This window comes from Trachurus japonicus, chromosome 11 (genome assembly GCF_045865225.1).
Source record: "Trachurus japonicus isolate A0001 chromosome 11, Traja_1.0".
NCBI classification, from domain to species: domain Eukaryota; kingdom Metazoa; phylum Chordata; class Actinopteri; order Carangiformes; family Carangidae; genus Trachurus; species Trachurus japonicus.
In genome coordinates, this window is record NC_140917.1 from 2,596,651 (window position 1) to 2,618,765 (window position 22,115).

Consider the following 22,115-nt stretch of genomic DNA (forward strand, 5'->3'; position numbering starts at 1 on the left):
TAATGGGGATCCGTGTACAAATGAATAGATAAAAACCTTGAACTTTAAACTTGTTTCATGACTAAACGACAGAACGGACACTGACACATGCTCGTCCAAGAACTGATGTCTGCAGGAAGAGGACGTGATTCAGGGTGACGACAGACATTTGCCGTCAGTAACACCCCCCCCCCCCCCACACACACACACACACACACACGTACAGACACCACAAACACACACAATCTGGAGCAATCAGACGCTGCAACTTCCTGTAAAAACACACTGATTCATTTAGTTTGAGTCTCTCTCAGATAAATCAGGATAACGAGCAGCGATCAGGCCTCACATGATGAGCACTGACAGGTGAAGTGAATAACTCTTCATCATCTTCAGGCAGCAAGTGAACATTTTGTCCTCAAAGTCGACGTGTTAGAAGCAGGAAGCGTAAAGGTCAGTGCCAAAATGCAAAAAAAAACACGTGGACGCCTGCGTTTTCTCAAGAACCCGAGCACCGGATATACGACTCTGCCCTTTAGTGGCGCCGTGTCCATTCCTGTCGGGACTGACATGGGAAGTAAGATACGAACGTAACGCATAGTTGTTGTGTGTTTCCCGTTTGTTTTCGTCCGAGTAAACAGACAGAACTACTGCAGAACAGGAGACATTAAAGGGATAAGGGTTCAACATTTTGGCAAATTGGCCCATTCCTCATCAAATACACAATCCAACAACTCCACAACGCTCTGGTGGACAAGCTGTGACCTGCACATTCACCACGCTATGAGATAATAACACAACGTTACCACACAGAGTTGTTTTAGAGGGAAATACAGAGACTGCTTGATGGAAAAACTGCCCCTGAAGGCAACGTGCATCAGCGGTTTTGCATGTATTTCCCTCTAAAACAACTCTGTGTGGTAACGTTGTGTTATTATCTCATAGCGTGGTGAATGTGCAGCTCACAACTTGTCCACCAGAGCGTTGTGGAGTTGTTGGGTTGTGTATTTGATGAGTTCGATGAGGTGAAACCAAGAAATCTATGAGATAATAACACAACGTTACCAGACAGAGTTGTTTTAGAGGGAAATACAGAGACTGCTTGATGAAAAACCTCTAAAACAACTCTGTCTTGGATTGTGTATTTGATGAGTTTTATGAGGGAAACCAACTGAGAAATCCCATAATGAGCCTCCGTAGCGTAGCTCTGAGCAGCTCACGGCTCTGCTCCGCCGTTCTAAAAATAGTTTGCACCGACAATTAAAGGTAACGATCCTACTGCTATGACTATAGGGATTATGGGCAATGGGCCAATTTGTCAAAAATGTTGAACTATCCCTTTAAAAAGACAATCTTCTGATTAATTCTTTTAGACCCAAAAGGAAACTATTAGTCTCAGGTTGAATTTGCCTGGAGTTGTCCTTTAACTTCATGTTGCTGCCTGCACCTTAAACTCTGTGCAGTTTGAGAAGCTGTGGAGCTTAAACACAAGAAAGTTTGATGTGAAAGAGTTTATAATAAAAGTAGTGAATTTAGCACCGACATTGATTCTGTTTTTTTCTTCTTTTTAAAAAAAATTCTTATCGTGGTATCGAATGAGTATCGTGATTTGTGGAATTTCACTGGCATCGGTATCGAGTCGACTAGTGGTGTTCTGGTTTTATGAGAAGCCTGGGGATCTATCATCATGACTGTCATCATGTTATGTCTGGTTGGTGTTAACACTGATAAAACCACATTATCAGCTGCTGCATAACTGAAGCGTAGCGGCATCTAAACCTCAAGTTATTTTGTCTGATTTAAATTCTTTTTTTGTTTCGTTTTGGCTGAATTTTCCAGACACACACACACACACACACGCACACACACTTGAGCTCCTCGAATCAAAACCCAGCAGACACCTGAAGGCCGACGTGCAGACAAAACGCTCCTTGAGCAGGTCCTCGCTGTCGAGTGCGACTCTTTTTTCTTTTCATCCGAAATAACCACGAGACAAAGAGACGTCATTGAGGCAGAGAGAGAAATAAAATAAACACGTCAGACCTTCTCTGACTCCGACGACAACCGTTTCTGCTTTTAGAAATCATATAACTCCTGGTTAAGTGTTTTTTTATAAACTATCACAGCTCCGTGTGAATAATAATAATAATATTTAAGTCTTTTAGAGAAATCTGTACGAAAATAAGTCAATTAATTATCAATGAACGCGACTGTGACTTCTATCAAACCACCTCAACATGCAATAAAACTAATTAAATATTATTTTACATCTATTTTTAAGCCTGGAAAAGTGGATTTTTATCGATAAAACAGCACGATCAATTCAAATCTTCGGCCTGTGACGTTGGGAGGACGAGCACAAATCCCTTCATTATGAGTCTTATTGTTTTAACTGGTGTTATTTTTGTGATCGTTTTTATTATTTTTTAATTTTTCATCGTGTTGTCTGTTCATTAACAGCCGCAGCCTTTTTTTTAATATATCTTTTTCCTTTAATTAATTCTCTCATAAAGACGAAGAAGAAGCCGTTTGCTTAGAGACGGTCTTTCATCGACCACGTCAGAGAGTCAAACAAAGTGCTGTGATTGATAAAATAGTCGATTAAATAATTAAAAGGCAGCGCTAGTGAGGTGGTTGTCATGTTGCCATGGCGCTGGAGGGAAAGAAAGATGTGTGTGTGTGTGTGTGTGTGTGTGTGTTTTGTGTCTCCGTACCAGAGCCCATGTCGATGAACGGGTAGTTGACCAGCACCAGTTTGTTGAAGTTGAACTTGTAGGTGAATCTCTTCCCTTTGGTTTTGTGGAGAATCCTCTTGTTGTAGTAATATCTGGAAAAAAAGAAGTAAAGGCAAAGAGAAAGAAAGAAAGAAAGAGAAAAAGAGTGCCTGTTAGTGTCAGTGTTATTCCTTTATTCAGATTCGCAGCACATCGGTGGCAACATGTGGTGAAGCTCTGGCTGTTCTTGGCTGAACATTTAAAAAGTGTGAAACCAGTGGGTGAATAGTAATACACTTATTCTCAATCTCAATATTTTTCCAGTTGATTTTTCCTTTTTTCCCCTAGAATAAAAAGTCTGGGTGTGGACTGGAGTAATTCCTCCGTTTTCTCCATCATCTACTATACCTGCTGCTTCATCACATATTTGTTAAGTTACCAACACGTCAAATTATCATAATAAACGACCACATTCACGTGTAAAACCCATGGATATTTATGAATGAGCGAATAAAAAGGCTTGTTTCTGGTTGTAGCTCATTACACTCCCTCCAGAAAAACACGACTATGCAGCGAATAATTCAACACTCAATTAGCCGTAGCCAACATATTATATATTATAAGTCGAACACGCTGCAAAATTTGCAATGTGCAAAAATATTCTGGGCTTGCATGGTTTTTTTATACAGAAGTTGTAGCGTATTCAGTGTACAGTGTCCTTGAGTGCTAGAATTCAAAGGCGCCTATGAAATGAAATGTTTTATTAATCTTCTCTTTTTTTCTTATCTTATTCTTTATTTTGTAAAGCTACAGAACTTTGACTTAGGAATTTCATTTCATAGTGTTTTGTGTTTTGTGTAGATGTTATTAAAAGGATGTCATCATCTGACTGCAAAACCAATCCACCTACGGGTCCAATAAAGTAACCTGAACCTGAATGTTTTGTGAGTTTGAAGCCATGTTTATTAACTTTTTAAATGAAACACGATGAGAACTTGAATATTCCCACTACTCTCTGTGATATCAGATGATTGTTTATCATACAAAGTCATTAGAAAGTCGTAGTAGCTTAGTGGGAAAGCAGCGTTTTGTGCAATTTCAGCAAAATTCCCCACAAATAATTGAAAATAAAATCCTATTTTTCTGGAGGGACCGTCATTAGTGTTTCTGCATCAATATAACTTGTTTATAAATGAATAAATAAACAATCATTAAGTGATGCTGAACCTTTTATGAGCGTTCTGCAAAGTGAAACTCCAGAATCAACAGCGCGGCTCCGGCTCTGTGCATCTCTAGTCAGCAGCAGCACACAACTTAAAGGACAATTCCAGGCAAATTCTACTCTGGGGTGTATGTTCCTATCATTTTAGGTCTAAAAGAAGGAATCTGAAGATTTACAGTTTAATGTCTCCTGTTTTGAGGTAGTTGTGTCTGTCCCCGCGTCGCCACGGCAGCAATGAATGGGAGCGGATTGAAGTTCTGCTGCTTAGGCTGTTTCCATCCCTCAAAGCCACAGACAGCGTCAGATGGAGACTCAAACATGCACCCAGAAGTTTATTTACTTCAAGCAAGCCGACATGTTTGTAGAACTAGATCTAATTCAAAGTCTCGCGCGAGCCCGAAGTTGCAGTGCTGGTGTGTTCAGGTGCAGTAGGAGCTACCGTTTGTGTCATAAACACAGGAATATCAACTCTTGACTTGCTTCAAGTGTACATTTTTTTCCACAGACAGCGTCAGATGGCTACTCAAAGATGCGCCGAGAAGTTTTTTTTTAACTTGAAGCAAGTCAAGAGTTGATATTCCTGTGTTTATGACACAAACGATAGCTTTCCCACTGCACCTGAACACACCGAGCGTCAACTTGGGTCTCGACTCCGCCAGACTTTGAATTAGATCTAGTTTTACAAACATGTCGACTTGCTTGAAGTGAATAAACTTCTGGGTGCATGTTTGAGTCTCCATCTGACGCTGTCTGTGGCTTTGAGGGATGTAAACAGCCTAAACAGCGGAACTTACATCCACTCCCATTCATCGTTGCCGTGGCGATGCGGGGACAGACGCAACTACCGCAAAACAGGAGCGATTAAACTGAAAACCTTCAGATTCCTTCTTTTAGACCTAAAATGAGTTGAATTCGCCTGGAATCGTCCTTTAACACGCCGTGCACTGCACAACGTTCAACACACAGTTCAGTTCGATCCGATCCACACACACGCACACACACACACACACACACACACACACACACACGCACACTGGGCTGTGATTACTTAAGGAAGTGAGGCAGCCGCTCTGAGTTTGAGCCGTACCCAGACGGCTCCATTAGTACGAGTGCATTAGTCACCGTCAGCACACAGAGATGTGGAGGGGGCTGAACAGCCAGAGAACGGCCGCTGACAGCTCATCTATCTGAAGAGATGATAAAATGGCTCCTGGTGACTCACCGATCGCCTCAGGACCTCGAACCACATTCATATTTCCTCACACACACACAAAAAAAACACTTCTACATCAGTGTCTCTCATTCAATGTGTGAGCAGCCACTTCATTCTGGGAAATGCAATACGTTATTCATCCTCATCATCATCACCATCATCCGCCTCGTTCCCAGTAGAGACGAGCACAGAGGAGCTCGGCCGATGAATCTCTGCAGAAAAACACTGATTCTGTTGAATAAAAAGGAGTTTGTTTGTACCCGGCTCTCCAGGAAAAACCAGCAGCCCTGGCTGTCCATCGATCTGTTGATCTCTACACAGGATTTATACTCTTAGAATTATAAGAGCTATTATGAGCTGCATGTATGACAGGGTGCAGGCGAAACTTCTACAGTAAATACAGCAGTGTTGAATCACTGTGAGCGATTAATTAACGGTTAAACTAACTAACTAATAATCCTGTATTAAAATCTGCTTTCTGTTAATAAAACTAATTCTAGCAACTATTTGCTAAATAATATTTAACCTTTAGCTTCAAAGCGGGAACTATCCGGGTCTGTGTCTCTAACCCTCCTCTCCTCCATGTGCATTTTTTTTTTTTTTTTGCAATGAAGCCGGTGAGAAATCAATCCATGGAGCGGTGGATAAGGTTATTTATCATCTACCATGTTACCATGTGTATTAGGGGTGTCACGATTTCGATTTTTTATCGAAATCGATCGAAATTACGTCATGGTCTCGATCATCGAAGTCAAAGAGACTTTCCATTATGGAAATTGCATCACTTAAATGTAGCCCATACTTTGAAATAAGATTTACTGTACAAAATTTGATGAATAAAACCAATGATCGTAGACTAGACTAGTCTGAAAATGACATAGGCCTCTGTGCTGTAAGAAAAAGAAAAAAAATCGAGAATCGTGACACCCCTAATGTGTATATGTGTGTAGTCTTATCTGTCATCAACAAGAGATTAGGGGTTACGGGGCGCGTTACGTTTATGTGGCGGTGTCGCAGAGAGCCTCCATTCTCCCTGTAACTAGTTACAAGTCATTGATTTAACCAGAACTAGGACTCTGGAGCTGGAGACAAGGGACACATGGAGCAGAGTTAAGGTGGAAATCCTACAGAGTTCCTGTTTCAAAATGATGCAGGAAAATATAAAACAGTGACCACAAAACAAAGAAGTCCGAGTGTAAATATTAAAATCCCTAAAGGTCGGTCGGAGCGTTAGTGGCGGTTAAAAGGTTTTTATAAATGACGGATCTAAAACGTTAGTCACAGTGACAAAGCTGAATGTGAACTGTGTGTGTGAGTCACTGGGGTTTGGTACAATGGAGAACAATGCAAGAGAAAAGAGTGTGTGTGTGAACCAGGAGGAGATGATGATCCAACCCCTAAATGACTCAATGAGTGAAGGAGCTCTTCTACTACACACACCCACACCATCACATGCAGTACAAGCACACACACCAACACACACACACACACACAGGAGGAGGCGTGCAGGTGTGCAGCACGTACAACACGGGCAGAGCATGTGCAGGAAATCACTAATCACTACAATTATCTGTTTTCTCAGTTGCACAGGAAGTAACAGTCACGATTTCTTCCAATAATGAATGGACAGAACATTCATACAATAATTATAACAGTAATTAACTTTATTTATAAAGCACCGACCTTTCTTTACATGGTTACAAGGTGCTTTTGCAGATAAGAATGATCAATAAAGATGCATTATTATGCATTGTTACCACCACCGAGTGCCTGTTGTGTCTGTTTGCACTACGCTATGTGGGGAGGGAGTGAAACAGAAGAAAACTGTGTATATGACGCGTGTATTTATCTTTTGTATATTCTTCTTCAATAATAATTAATAAAAACAAAGAACAAACAGTGTGAAACAAAAAAACTTAACTCAAGAAAAACAAAATAAGAAGTTAAACCCTGTGACCTGTGGTATTTGAAACCAAAGATAACAGCTTTATAGCCTGTTAACGAGCCCGGTAACCTGAGGTGAAACTTTGACCCTTTAGATATAAAACAGCATCACTTTACTCAATCCTGCTTGATATATTCGTTTAATTTTGTCATAATTTGTGCATGAATTCTTAAGGTTACAGTGAAAATGTATGTTTTGTGAGGTCACATCTGAACTTCCTCTTTAATATTTTAAGTTACAGCGATTAATTGTTCAGTTACGTCTGCAGAAAAATAACTTTTTAATGATCTATTATTAGCAGCCACGGTTAGGTTAGGTGTTGCTAACAAGTTGTGAGTCTGAGTTTGTGTGTGTGTCATCATCACAGACACAGTGTGTGTGGTTTCTGAGGTTTTTAAAGCAGCTGTTGATGCGTCTGTCTGTCTGTCACAAAACTGAGCGAGACACGGTCGTGAAACTTTACAGGCGTGTGGCCGAGATCAAACATGACAGAGTTGTTTTAGAGGGAAATACAGAGACTGCTTGATGAAAAACTGTCCCTGAAGGCAACGCGCATCAGCTGGTTTTGCATGTATTTCCCTCTAAAACAACTCTGTCTGGTAACGTTGTGTTATTATCTCATAGCGTGGTGAATGTGCAGCTCACAACTTGTCCACCAGAGCGTTGTGGAGTTGTTGGATTGTGTATTTGATGAGTTCGATGAGGTGAAACCAAGAAATCTATGAGATAATAACACAACGTTACCAGACAGAGTTGTTTTAGAGGGAAATACAGAGACTGCTTGATGAAAAACCTCTAAAACAACTCTGTGTGGTAACGTTGTGTTATTATCTCATAGCGTGGTGAATGTGCAGCTCACAACTTGTCCACCAGAGCGTTGTGGAGTTGTTGGATTGTGTATTTGATAAAGAGTTTGATGAGGGAAACCAAGAAATCCCATAATGAGCCTCCGTAGCGTAGCTCTGAGCAGCTCACGGCTCTGCTCCGCCGTTCTAAAAATAGCTTGCACCGACAATTATTAAAGGTAACAAACCTACTGCTATGACTATAGGGATTATAATGGCAATGGGCCAATTTGCCAAAATGTTGAACTATCCCTTTAACTCCTACCCTGTAAGAGGTGCTTGGCTTTTTCTTCTACCAAAGCTTTTCTTTTTTTCACTTTATTACATCTAAAACCTTCATGAGCAGTGAAATTAACCGAAGGTCTGAGAGCTGCTGTAAAAAAAAAAAAGGAAAAAGGAAAAGGAAATTATTTCCCTCTGAGGTTCAGGACTCGAGAAGTTAGTGGAGGTAGAAATTAATAAGTATAATCAATCAGGCATGAAACGCACACACACATGCACACACAGACACACACACACACACACACACACACACACACACACACACACACACACACACACACACACACACACACACACACACACACACACACACACACACACACACACACACACACACACACACACACACACACACACACACACACACACACACACACACACACACACACACACACACACACACACACACAGATAATCCAGGATACATAGTGAGTGGGCGTCATCTTTTAGATGCAGGTAAAACTGAAGGGACATGATGTTCACAGGCGTGTGGAAGGAAAAGGCCACGCACATACATGTGAAACGAAAACACACACACACACACGTTCAAACAGCAAGTGAGTCAATATGGGACAGTCACACACACACACGCACACACACAGACACACACACCGGGCCTAGGCTTCCTCGTGGCCTCCAGCTCTTTGAAGACCATTTGAACTTTCTTCAAATAAACTAGAAAGGACTTTGACTGTACAGACTCAAACCTCTGTGTACTGAACACACACACACACACACACACAGACACACACACGTACTTTATATGCATGAATGAGCACACATGTGCACCGACGACCGACACACACACACACGCTCCCTCACTCACTTCAAAGACGCCGAGAAGAAGCATCAATCAAAAGACTTCACATCTAACGGAGACACAAGTTTCCTCCAAAGAGACTTCATACTTCGTTAACGGCCCCTCGCTGCAATAAAAGCTTCAGAGGAAAAAATAAAAAACAAAACCACAGTAAAGAGACGTTCACAATAAAGTTTGGATGCTAAAAACTAAAAAAAAAAAAAAAGGCTTCTGTCTCAGCATCTTTGCAAACATGGTCTGGTTTTTAAAGGGATAGTAATTCAACATTTTTGTCAAATTGGCCCATTGCCCATTAATCCCTATAGTCATAGCAGTAGGTTTGTTACCTTTAATTGTCGGTGCAAGCTGTTTTTAGAACGGCGGAGCAGAGCCGTGAGCTGCTCAGAGCTACACTAATGGGAGGAGGTGAATGGGATTTCTTGGTTTCCCTCATCAAACTCATCAAATACACAATCCAACAACTCCACAACGCTCTGGTGGACAAGTTGTGAGCTGCACATTCACCACGCTATGAGATAATAACACAACGTTACCACACAGAGTTGTTTTAGAGGGAAATACAGAGACTGTTGATGAAAAACTGTCCCTGAAGGCAACGTGCATCAGCTGGTTTTGCATGAATTTCCCTCTAAAACAACTCTGTGTGGTAACGTTGTGTTATTATCTCATAGCGTGGTGAATGTGCAGCTCACAACTTGTCCACCAGAGCGTTGTGGAGTTGTTGGATTGTGTATTTGATGAGTTTGATGAGGGGAAACCAAGAAATCCCATAATGAGCCTCCGTAGCGTAGCTCTGAGCAGCTCACGGCTCTGCTCCGCCGTTCTAAAAACAGCTTGCACCGACAATTATTAAAGGTAACGAACCTACTGCTATGACTATAGGGATTATTATGGCAATGGGCCACTTTGCCAAAAATGTTGAACTATCCCTTTAAAACACATCCATGTCGCACATAACTGCTGCTGATGCATATTCGACTGAGTTAAACCGACAAATAAATAATCAATACTGCAAAATCAATGCGTCAATGTGCATAAACGTTCAAAGTGTTCAGTTTTATTCCAGTCCGAGTGTTGAAAACAAAAATCGGTTTAGGCAACAAAACAAGACACAGATGGGCTGGAGGAGGGCTGACATATACCAAGGTGTTAAGTATATGTGTGTCTGTGTGTGTGTGTGTGTGCGTGCATGTGTGTGTGCATGTGGGTGTGTGTGTGTGTGTGTGGTGGTGATGAGGCGGCGCGAGTCGTCATCTCTTCATCGCCATGGCAAACTATAACCCACACCAACCTACAACACAGGAGGCGACACCGATGACTAGCTGTGTGTGCATGTGCGTTCTTGTGTGTGTGTGTTTGTGTATGTGTAGATGTGTGTGTGTGTGTGTGTGTGTGTGTGTGTACATGCTGATGAGAGAACAGACTGGCAGCTAAATAAAACCCTCGCAGCATCCCACATGTGCTCCGCGGAGGGTGGAGGTGTGCGTTTCTAAATCCGCCCGTCGTGCTGGAAGTCTCTGCACGCACGCAGCCCAGGCAGCGCTACACACACACACACACACACACACACAACCACACCACAACAACACAACATCAGCAGCAGCAGCGGTGTGTGGAGTCTAAAACGTAAGATGATGTCAGCAGAAACGCGGTTAATTACAATTGACCTATGGCTAAGCCCCGCCCCCAAACGCGATGAGCCAATCACAGTGCGCATAGCTAGCCCAATACACTCGGACATTCTCTGCTTCCACGTCCATTGAAATGCATTGCAGTTAGTCAGTTTTCATTCGTTTTTATATGTTTTTTCTTGACATTTTAAGTTTAAAATGGTCAAACGGTGTGCATGGGGTACATGCAACTCTGACACTAGGTATCCTGAGAGGCTGGGGGCGACGGGGTGGATTTTTTTTTACCTTTTCCCAAGCCACATCTCAACCGAGAGAAGTGTCTGCTCTGGATAAAGTTATGCAGTAGACCACTACACCAACTAAACGTGGATAAAATGAACAAGGATGTCTACATCTGTTCTAAGTTAAGTCAACAACGTATTTGAGGCAACATATTGTCAGAGATGTTTAGATGTTAGCCAGCATCACAACTAAGCATAAAGTCCGCTAGCTTAATGCTAACGTATAATGTAAAACTCCATAGACAGGCTAACAGAAGTTAGCCCGTCACTATCGGCGTTTCGCGGCAACCGACAGCCGTAGCAGTAAAGTTAAGTGAAGTTTTGGTGACTTCGGGAGAGTGATATTTAATCTTTCTGTCTCCAAAAACCATCAATTGCCTCCTGTGAAATGTCTCCTACTGTGACAGCTGTTGCCATAGCAACTGTCACCGAATGGGGGCGGGGCTTAGCCAGAGGTCAATTAGGAATTCCAGGTATTTGCTTCCACCAGGCGTCTGTGAATCGGAACGAACAGTTTTGTGTTGTGTCGTGTCGTTGACACACGCGGTTCACCTGCAGTTCAACACAAACAGGATTCTAGTTCCTGAATCTTAAAAGGGATAGTTCACCCAAAATTCAAATTTCACTCATCATCTACTCACCCTCATGTTGTCGACTAAGGGCTATGAGAAGTTTCAGAGTCCTCCGTGCCTTCTCTGAGTTACAGCGGGGGGTCTCGGCGTAGCAGTGCATGTCCATATAATGGTTGTCAATGGATACCAACTGTCTTTGTAACAAAAAGACACACCAAAAAACATCCAAATACCTCCATGCTGCTCGTATATAATGTCCCTCTTATATTGAAGCCCCGACATGAGAAATTGTTCCGAAAGAAGTCTATATTTTAAGCTTGTTTGTAGCGGAAGCTCCCAGTGTCTCGGTTCACTGCTGCTGTCAGTGCAAATCTCGCGTGATTTTGAATGTTTTTTGGTGTGTCTTTTTGGACGAAGAAAGTTGGTATCCATTGACAACCATTATATGGACAAATACTGCTGCGCGGACCCCCCCGTAACTCAGAGAAGCCACGGAGGACTCTGAAACTTCTCACAGCTCTTATAGTCGACATGAGGGTGAGTAGATAATGATAATGAGTGAAATTTGAATTTTGGGTTAACTATCCCTTTAAGATCGAACTAGGGATGCAAATTATCGAGTAATTCATTAATCGATAGTTGATAGACCTTATCGATCGATGATCGATTAATTGATAAGCGGCGATTTTCCTGAGAACCTAAATTTAAGGGGAAAATTCCTTATGGACCTTACACTAGTATTTGTTAATTTATTTTAAGAGCACAGCACAATGAAAATGTTTAAGTAGCACGTTATTTGGGACAGAGAGCTCTGAGGTTGAAGTCCTATCATAATGAGATGAGATGAGGTGAGAGAGCTGCGTTTCCATTACAGATTTTCGCAAAATAAAAGCGATATTTCTGAAACTTCGAAAAAGTGCAATTGCCATTTGCGGGTGTTTCCATTGAAAGGTATTTTGCGAATGAGCCGTAATGCGTCTTGCGTTTCTATGGTGACGGCACAGCAATCTCAGCTGCCGACAGCTGTTGCTGTTATTGTTATTAACAAAGACGAAAACAGCGCTTGATTGCTGAAAGGTAAAGCCCGTGTGGCGCTGCAGCGGCCACAAATAAGGACGCACTCACACGGGCCAGTTGTTCCGTACCGTGCTGAAGCCCGAATCCCCCCCCCCCCCCCTGTCCCCCGCTGGCCCGCACTCACACCACCTCCAACCCAAGCTGCTCAAGCACGGCTGCCTCCGTTGATATAGAGGGATTATTTGTTTACCAACACAGCGGATGTGCACTTTAACCTGACTGCAGAAAGAACGGAGCCTTTTAACACCAGCGGTGATGAGGCGCTGTCGCGCTGACAACAATATTGTGTCCACACACCCGTACTGGTTTATGTGACATGTCGGCGCAGGAGGGAGTGGGAGCGTGGATGCGAGCCAGTCTCCTTCAACCATGCAGGGAAAAGGGGAATGATAGGAAAGGGTTTTCTAATTTATTGAGAAACAATGCCCAGGTCAGCAATGCATGACAATAAACATGTGGTTCATTTGTCCCCTCAAGTTACATAAACCAACACAGCTTGGACACACGCGCTGTTCTCCGCGGCACCGCAACGAGCGCTTTTTTTTTCTTTTCTTTTTTTTTTTTTAAATTAAGCTCCGGTAGCGACCGGCTAAACTACGGTAGGATACTGTAAACCAGCGCGGATCCGGTGTGTTTATCAAAGCTTGTCCGCCGTGCTGAGGCACCGGGTCGGTTTGAGCTGCGTTCAGGCTGCATTAGCCTACAACTCCTCAGGCAGCTCCGTGTCGGCGGCTTTTTGACTCGTTACTCACCGGTCGTCTGTGTGTTAGCGATGGTACAGCCTGAGTCCCGTATAGCTACAACAGGTAACAGTGTTGTCTCTTTTCACCTCCTCTCCCTCTCTCCCTTGTGTGCTGCAGTGCGCAGCGCTGCACACGTTTACACAGAGATCTGCTACATTATGTCGGCTTTGCTTGTTTACATTTCACAGTAAAACTCCCATTGAAAAGGAACGATTAATTGCAAGTAATTTAATTTAATCGATTAAATTCTTATCGACAATTAATCGATAGTCGATTAATTGTTTGCATCCCTAGATCGAACCCATCTGGGCTCTTTGCCACGATCGGACTCCTCTGATGATGTTGAGACGTATTAAAAAAAAAAGAAAGAAAAAAGGAGGGAACAAACACGTGACCTGGATGTGAAGCTGGGATGGCAGCGCTGCCTTACAGATAAGCACAGATAATACCTGTGAGACCGAGCAGAGGGCGAAGAAAACCCACAGTGTTTGTCGTTGGTGTTAATATATCATATCAAGTGTTTATCCAACCTGGATTTTGTGGCTCTGGTTCTGTCGTGGGTTTAAATCAGGAGGCAGCACAGTAGAGTCAGGACTTATATGATATCTATATATATATTTTGGAGCATTTTATTACAGACTGGTAAACACAGGGGAGAGACTAATGACTAATGTCTTCACACAGAGCTGAGGGGAAGATCCACGGTCGTACTGCAGGACACACACATGGATGCAGATGCTGCAGCTCCACACATGTAACATACAGACTAGAAAACAAATATTATAGTGAAAGGAACTTCTTCAAGTCCAAAAAAAAGGGAAAATAGTGTTTGAAGTTCACTTTTTCTTGCAGCTGTGGACAAGGACGGTCCATGTGCAGTAGTAGAGTCTGTAGGATTTCTCTTAAAAAACTAAATATCGACTTACGCAATAGAAATCCTGCATCATCATCATCATCTATGAGTACTGTAGTCGGGACGTTTCCCTGAGCCAGTTGTATGTCTTTTAATTAATTTAATTGTATGCCTTTTTGAGCTGTTATATCTTTTATTTGACTTTCCGTGCAGCACTTTGGTCGACTGTGGATGTTTTTGCATCGAACCAACCTACAGACTCTGACTTTAAGGTATGATTTTAAAAAATCCTGAGTGAAATAAGCCTCCAAACTGGGTCGCAGCCTTTTCTAACTGTTTGGACCTGTGTCTAAACTGTATTTTTGTTTTTTTTGGTTGAAATATCTGCATTCAGTGATATTCTTCTTACCTGTTCCTCAAATCACAAATCACAACATGTTTAAGGAGCAGGTAGATGGTGAAATAGTTGTGTTTGTGTTGCCTGTTGCTTCTGTTTGTTGACACACAGGCTGCACAGACTGATGTCGCTCTGACCCGTACGCTCTCATGAATATGAAACATATAATACGGGCTTTTCTCCGTGGAGGTGTTCATCACCCTTAAAGGGATAGTTGAACATTTTGGCAAATTGGCCCATTGCCATAATCGCTATAGTCATAGCAGTAGGTTCGTTACCTTTAATTGTCGGTGCAAGCTATTTTAAGAACGGAGGAGCGGAGCGGCAGGCTGCTCAGGGCTATGCTACGGGGGCTAATGGGATTTCTTGGTTTCCCTCATCAAACTCATCAAATACACAATCCCAAAACGCTTTCGTGGACAAGTTGTGACCATAGACTGTAAAAAGAATGGACGTAGCACCCGTGACGTCACCCATTGGTTTGGGGGAGTCTGTTTTGTGCCGCTACTACGGGGGTTTGAACCGCGCCATGTTGGATTCTACTTGCCATATTTGGAGCGGTGCGGCCGTTGGCCGGCCGAAAGCCCGCCCACTGGCCTCGTAGCAGCGGTCTCCAGACCTGTCACTCAACGGTTCTGCGCCCTAATTGGCCAGAACTTTAAACCTAATAATAGTAAAACGGTAGAGTTTAAAAAAAGTTCACCCCCCTCAGAGTGTGTCGGTTGAGACCAAAAAAATAAAATGTACCAGGCTGTAAATATGTTTTTTAAAGCTGTAAAATCGGCTATTTTAACATGGGGCTCAATTGGAGTTGCTCCCTTCTGGAGCCAGCCCCCAGCGACAGCCCAGGGGATTGCAGCTTTTTGAACGCGGAAGTGAGCTTCACTTCTCAGACCGACAACTGCCCCCTTGGTTGTGACCTGCACATTCACCACGCTATGAGATAATAACACAACGTTACCAGACAGAGTTGTTTTAGAGGGAAATTCATGCAAAACCGCTGATGCGCGTTGCCTTCAGGGACAGTTTTTCCATCAACAGTCTCTGTATTTCCCTCTAAAACAACTCTGTGTGGTAACGTTGTGTTATTATCTCATAGCGTGGTGAATGTGCAGCTCACAACTTGTCCACCAGAGCGTTGTGGAGTTGTTGGATTTTGTATTTGATGAGTTTGATGAGGGAAACCAAGAAATCGCATAATGAGCCTCCGTAGCGTAGCTCTGAACAGCTCACGGCTCTGCTCCGCCGTTCTAAAAATAGCTTGCACCGACAATTAAAGGTAACGAACCTACTGCTATGACTATAGGGATTATGGCAATGGGCCAATTTGCCAAAATGTTGAACTATCCCTTTAACAACCCTCCTCCTCCTCCTCCTCTTCCTCACCTCAGAGCTCGGCTGAGCTTGTCGTAGTTCATCTGTGGTTTACACTTCCTGGCCCCCCACAGCCGGGCCACCTCGTCCGGGTCCTTGATGACGAACTCTCCGTAGTCTCCCTGCCAGGCGATGACGTCGTGGTACTCCTCCTTCCTCAGCAGCTCCAGGATGAAGTGCCACAGCTGGATCTGCCTGGAGCCCGGGCTCGACTCGGGCTTGTAGGCCCACTCGGGGAAGGCAAACCCTGAAGGAGGAGAGAGGGAGAGAGAGAGATTAGGGATGGCTACCTTAAACATTTAAACTGATGCGGTACCGATACTTGGTTCCTGGGAAGTCAAAACTTCTAAATTTTGAATATTTATTTCAACAACATCACAACTCCTCAGCCTTTAAGAATATTTTATGTTTTCCGGCCGATTAGTCATTCACCAAAAAAAAAAATCGAATAGTTTATGAGAATATTAAATGTAAACGTTCCCTTTATACAGAGGGGAAAATAAGTATTGAATGCATCAACATTTTACTCAAAATATATTTCTAATCGAGCTATTGACATGAAATTTTCGCCAGATGTCGGCAACAACCCAAGTAAAGTAAAAATACAAAGTAATCCAAACATTTTGTCCATAAATTAAGTAATGTGTAATAAAGTGAAACAAATGACATTGAACAGATGAAGAAAAGGAGGAGGAGAAAAAAGGTAAAGAAGGAAAGACAAGAAAGCAGCTGGAGTCGGTCAGTATTTAGAAAGTCATCCTGTCCCCTCTATGCAAAGTAACATCAGCTGCTTTAGTCCAAATTGATGCCTATGAAAAGGTTTCTCATCACCAAGGTGTCACACAAGAGGCGTCTCATGATGGGGAGAAGCAGAGGGCTTCTCCAGACCTTCAGAAACTGATGCTGCACCGTTTTATCCCTTAGTGCCGTTAATCTGGAACTAAAAAGAACAACATTTTACCATAAACTGGACACAACCAGGTCAGAGTCAAAAGAAAACTAAGAAGAGACGTCCAAGAGCACTGACAGAGAGATTTAGAGAGACCTGCAAATGAGTAATGCATTTAACCACCATGGCCTCTACGCTGCTCACCATGCAAGTCTATTGATGCCTTCAATACTTATTTTCCCTGCTGTATATTAATACTAAGTAATAAGTCTGTATCCACTCTCACTGACGCACGTGATGTAAAGTTGCGTTCAGGTACCAAAATGTGAAACCGTTTGACTTAACGTGAATCGATACTTGGTACTTTGGTGGGAAATTTGGTTGGTACCAATTGTAAGTGTGGCTCCGTCTCTTTTTACTTTTTTTTTTTAACACACTAAAATTATGGAGGCGAGCATGTAGTTGACGCGTGTCTTTAGCCACAAAAACTCCACAGTTCTTCTTTCTCACGAGGGTTTACTGAAACCTTTCTTCAAGTTACAACAAAAATAAAAAACTGTGTAGCAATCCAAAATCAGGCCTTAATCATTAGCACGATTAGCACGGTCAAAAACTAGTGTGCTCTTCCCACCTCCATAGTCATAACTGAACCTTAGTACGCACACATCACGTTACGCACGTCTCAGCCAATAGGAAGAGAGCAGTTGTTATTATCTAATAGGCACTCTTATAACCTCAAATATACAAAATCAGAATAAATCTAACAAATCTAAATTCTTTATCACCTTACGTGTAATATACAAAATGGCTCTAACACCAATAAAAAGTACTGGATTCGGTACTGGAGATGAACATGTGTGTAGAGGAAACAACAGTAGTTGAGTCGCTGGGAGCCACAGCAACAGAACAGAGCGGAGGGTGAAACTCTGGATGAAATATGTTCATCAACATCCAAAAACACATCTGGATCTGGGCCTGTAAAGTGGATCTACTGGTTCCAGGAAAAGCTGCTGCTGCTGCTGCTGGTGACGATGATGATGAGACATTTCAGAACTTAAATCTGTTTTCCCACCGACCGACCGCAGTCATATCAAAACCTTCGCTGCTATCGGCATCAAAGCTGGAGAATCAGCGCTGCTACAACAGATTAACCCGGGCCTTGAGATACGAGCAGACAAAATATAAGCTACGGTTTTATAACCACCACCATCGGAGAACGAGGGAGAGAGAGAGTGTGCTTATTCACACACACACACACACACACACACACACACACACACACACACACACATACACGCACACACACACACGATTATCCAACAGTTAAAAGTATAGGCTTTGTGTTGTAAAGCAGTGGGTGGCAGTAAAAGACTCAACACCACTTCAACACAAGGCCAGGCTGAAAGGCTGAATAGCAAAGGCATGGGGACACACACACACACACACACACACACACACACACACACACACACACACACACACACACACACACACACACACACACTAACACACACACACCTCATTAGGACCAGATGTGTCTTGGCAATCAGGCTGAGAAAGCTGAGGATGGGAAACATATGGGCACAATATAACAATGCTGAATTTTGTATGTGTGTGTGTGTTTATGTAACAGTAAAAAAAGACAGACACACACACACACAGACACACACACTCCTAAATACCAAGGTTACAATCATTTTCCCACACTCCATAAAGCCCTGTGTCATATCTATATAGCGGTGGCAGTGAACTGTTAACATGATACGTTCAAGGCCGACGAGTTCCATTAGGCTGCACGACACAATCTTACATAATAATCCTGAAGCGCACAACAACGCACAACGCACTGCAAATATACATTACACACACACACACACACACACACACACACACACATGCAATCAATAGTCTGTTTATTTCTTCAGTATTTCCTTTGCTCTGATAGGAAACGGCACAGAAGAACCACACACATAGACACATAAAGAATAAAAAGGAGCGAACACAAGAAAGGAAGATGAAAGACCGATAAGACAAAGGAGGTAGAGAGAGAAAGAAAAGAAAGAGCTGGGAAGAAAGGAAAGGAGGACACACCTGGCAACTAAATTCCAGTAAAGTAAACTGTGTGTGTGTGTGTGTGTGTGTGGATATTGTGCCCAGATGGTGATTAAATCAATTATGACTTTTTTTTTCCATTTACACAGTAAAATGCGCCGTCATTGTCTTCTCCTCTATGCGCTTATTGGGATTAAAGTCATTTCTAAAAGCAAACAAAACAATGGCAGGTGTGAGGTTATTCAAAAAATTATACAGTCTGATGTTTTACTTTTCAACAATGTGAGAGGGATTTTCTTCTTTTTCTTTCTTTTCTTTCTTTCTAACTGGTCTTTCCTTTCAGTTCTCGGTGGATGGGTTAGAGAAGGAGAGAAACAACAAACTGCTGAAAGCCGATCGCGCTCCGAGTCTTTTGTGAAGCCGAGTGGACGGACCACAAACTAACTAACTCCTCTGTGAGTCACGACATTCCTGCCCACATGGGTGGTTCTTTCTTTCCCAAATAAAAAAAAAAAAGAAAAAAAAAAGGAAAAAGACAGAGAAAGGACCTGCTGACTCTGCTGATATCTATCACACAAATGCCCCCTGATAATGTTCGATGATCGAATCCGGACAACAACAACAACAAGAAGTTGTGTGCCTTTTATACAACCTGCCTTTAAAAAAATAAAATAAAAAAAAGAAGGCATGTGTTTCCTCTTATCCAGATACAGATCGCATTTTAATAGCAGGTGTAAATGGAGTCAAAGTGAGTCATGGAAAAAGTAACCACGTCGAACACGGTGAAACCAAAGTCCATCATTAGGTGTGCAGCTGTGTCTGCAAATGTCATTAATGCACAGTCGTCCTGCTGCTGGGAACAGTAGGAGATGTAGTAGTAGTAGTAGCAGGAGAAGTAGAAGTAAAAGCAGTAGTAGTAGGACTGGTGGTGGGAGAAATGCACAACTGACCGAAAAAGTGGGGCAAGTGTGACCACAACAAACGACAATTTGGAAACTTAAGACCAATGAGAAGAAGCCACAGATATTCACTTTAAGAAAGAACGCAGCGTTTCCACACAAGCGAGTGACCGACCGAGCACGAGCACTGACAAAAAAATTGGATTTTCTGTTTAGTGCATGAGAAAAAACTGAAATCTAAATCTATTTACATGTGTCAGGGTTGTGGATGATGTAACATGAGCAGCGTTTCACTACTCATGCTTGTGTTTCTTGGCTGTAGTAGTTCATCTCAGCTGGTGGCCAGGTAGAGAGATGTCTGGAAATACTTACTAGACCAAAACAAAAAGGAAAAAAAGACATGCATTTATTTTTTATTTTAACAAACCCTGCTATTTATTTTAACTTTAAAATGTACGACGTTGTTGCAACATAGTCGCTGCTGCTGCTGTGAAGTTTGACAGAGTAATTGTAGTTTCTGTCATTCCTAATGCATTGTGAAATTACATTGCATTTGGGTTTCTATTGCTATTGATTTATGCACATAGAGTACTGTGCAAAAAGTTTTAGGGCGCTTCAGATGTTTAGATTTCATCCACTTATAATGCAACACGATCCAAGACGAGAGGCGTCTGATCAGTCGACACATTTATTCCGCAGCACGACAACGACCCCGAGAAATTACAGCCAGTGTCAAAAATAACTATTTTAATTGACAAGAAGAACAACAGATGTCCTGATCTCAACAAGATGGAGTCAGTCTGGGATCACATGTACAGAAGAACTACGGCAAGTTCTCCCAAGATGCTAATCATGGTCTGGTTTAGGTTTCTTCTGTTGACTTTGTATGAAGTTAATCCATAAATAAAGACAATTCATGAAATCATCTTCACTTATAGAGCCTAAAACTTGTGGAACATGTGGAAGTATGAGGCAGTACAAACAGGTGCATCGATGTGATGAGCATCTGTATGTTTAAGATCAGAAACAGATGAAAAACTGAACTTTTAAAATACAAAAATACAAAATTGTGTGAAGCTTAAAGGTATAATCTGTAGGAATTCCCCCCATCTAGCGGTGCGGTTGCATATCTGAACGTATTCTTGATGTTGCATTCACATGAAATCGGGCAGAGGTCAGACAGACAACAGACGCTGCATGTAACAGGATAAACAAGCGTCTATGTAAACAAGTGGTCCGCCAGCACGAGGCAAAACAATATAGGCGTGACAATATGTTGTCATGGTGATGTGGTATTGTTTTACCGTCTTTCTCTGGTGGAGTAAAATGACATCCGGTTGGTTTGCCGACTAGACGGCCGTCTGCCTGACTGCACATGAATGCAACACCAGTGCCTCCGTCCTTCCTCACACTACACAGTGGTGACAGTTTTAACAGGCCGAGCCCACAGCTCCGCTCAGTTTCCGTGGTTACCTACGGTCACGCTGCCCAACTCGACGTAAAAAAAAAAAAAAGGCGATGCAACATGGCCGCCTCGGTTCGGTGCGTCGCCCACTTATGTATTTGTAACGACTTCTAACAACTCATTCTAAGGAACCAGAAAGCTTTACTTTGGATGCGGCTGTGATTCCACTTCAGTGAAATACGGATTTATGAAAGACATGTTTGATTTTTGCTGATAAAAAGCCAAATAAGTTACACACTGCGGCTTTAATCTCCAAATTTGCAAATATGGCGTCTCTTTCTCAGGCTACTAGCCCTCTCACTGCATGTGTTTTGTTTTTCTTCTGAAGGCGGCAGCTTGCACACGCTAAAAAAAAACCCAAAACAAAACATGAAAACATCTTACAAAAAGCCATATTAAGAAAAGAAGGAAGAAAATATCCCACCACCCCCCCTCCTCCCAAAAAAACAAGACTTGCTCCTGGTGACTAATAAACCACATGCTGCTATCTGATCTCCTATGGTGCTTGGAGATCCAGCCAACACACACACACACAGACACACACACACACAGACACACAGACACACACACAGGCTGGCTGTGACAGTTGATAATGGCCATTTGAACGCAAATTACTAATGGAGGGAACGAACATATGATTCATGCACACGACAATAAGGCTGTTGTCGCTGGAGACAGGTTAGGCGTTGTGACACGGCGACGCACAGCTGTGTAAATGGGGTTGTGTGTGTGTGTGTCTGTGTGTGTCTGCCTGTGTGTGTGTGTGTGTGTGTGTGTGTGGGGTGCACGCTGCAGAAAAACACTCATCTGTGTTGTATGTATGTTGTGTGTGTACAGTACACGCCGTTTTTTTGCACACACA

General features: G+C 42.6%; 1 protein-coding gene across 1 annotated transcript in view; it reads right to left on the minus strand.

The window, feature by feature from the left end:
- erf (Ets2 repressor factor) overlaps positions 1 to 22,115 on the minus strand; it is a 158,075-nt gene that overhangs the window by 6,763 nt on the left and 129,197 nt on the right. Inside the window, exons 3-4 of the mRNA XM_085790684.1 lie at positions 15,961 to 16,195; positions 2,694 to 2,806 (exon numbers count right to left, since the gene is read on the minus strand). Coding sequence (XP_085646810.1) covers positions 2,694 to 2,806; positions 15,961 to 16,195 — 348 coding nt within the window. The remainder of the gene's footprint in view (positions 1 to 2,693; positions 2,807 to 15,960; positions 16,196 to 22,115) is intronic.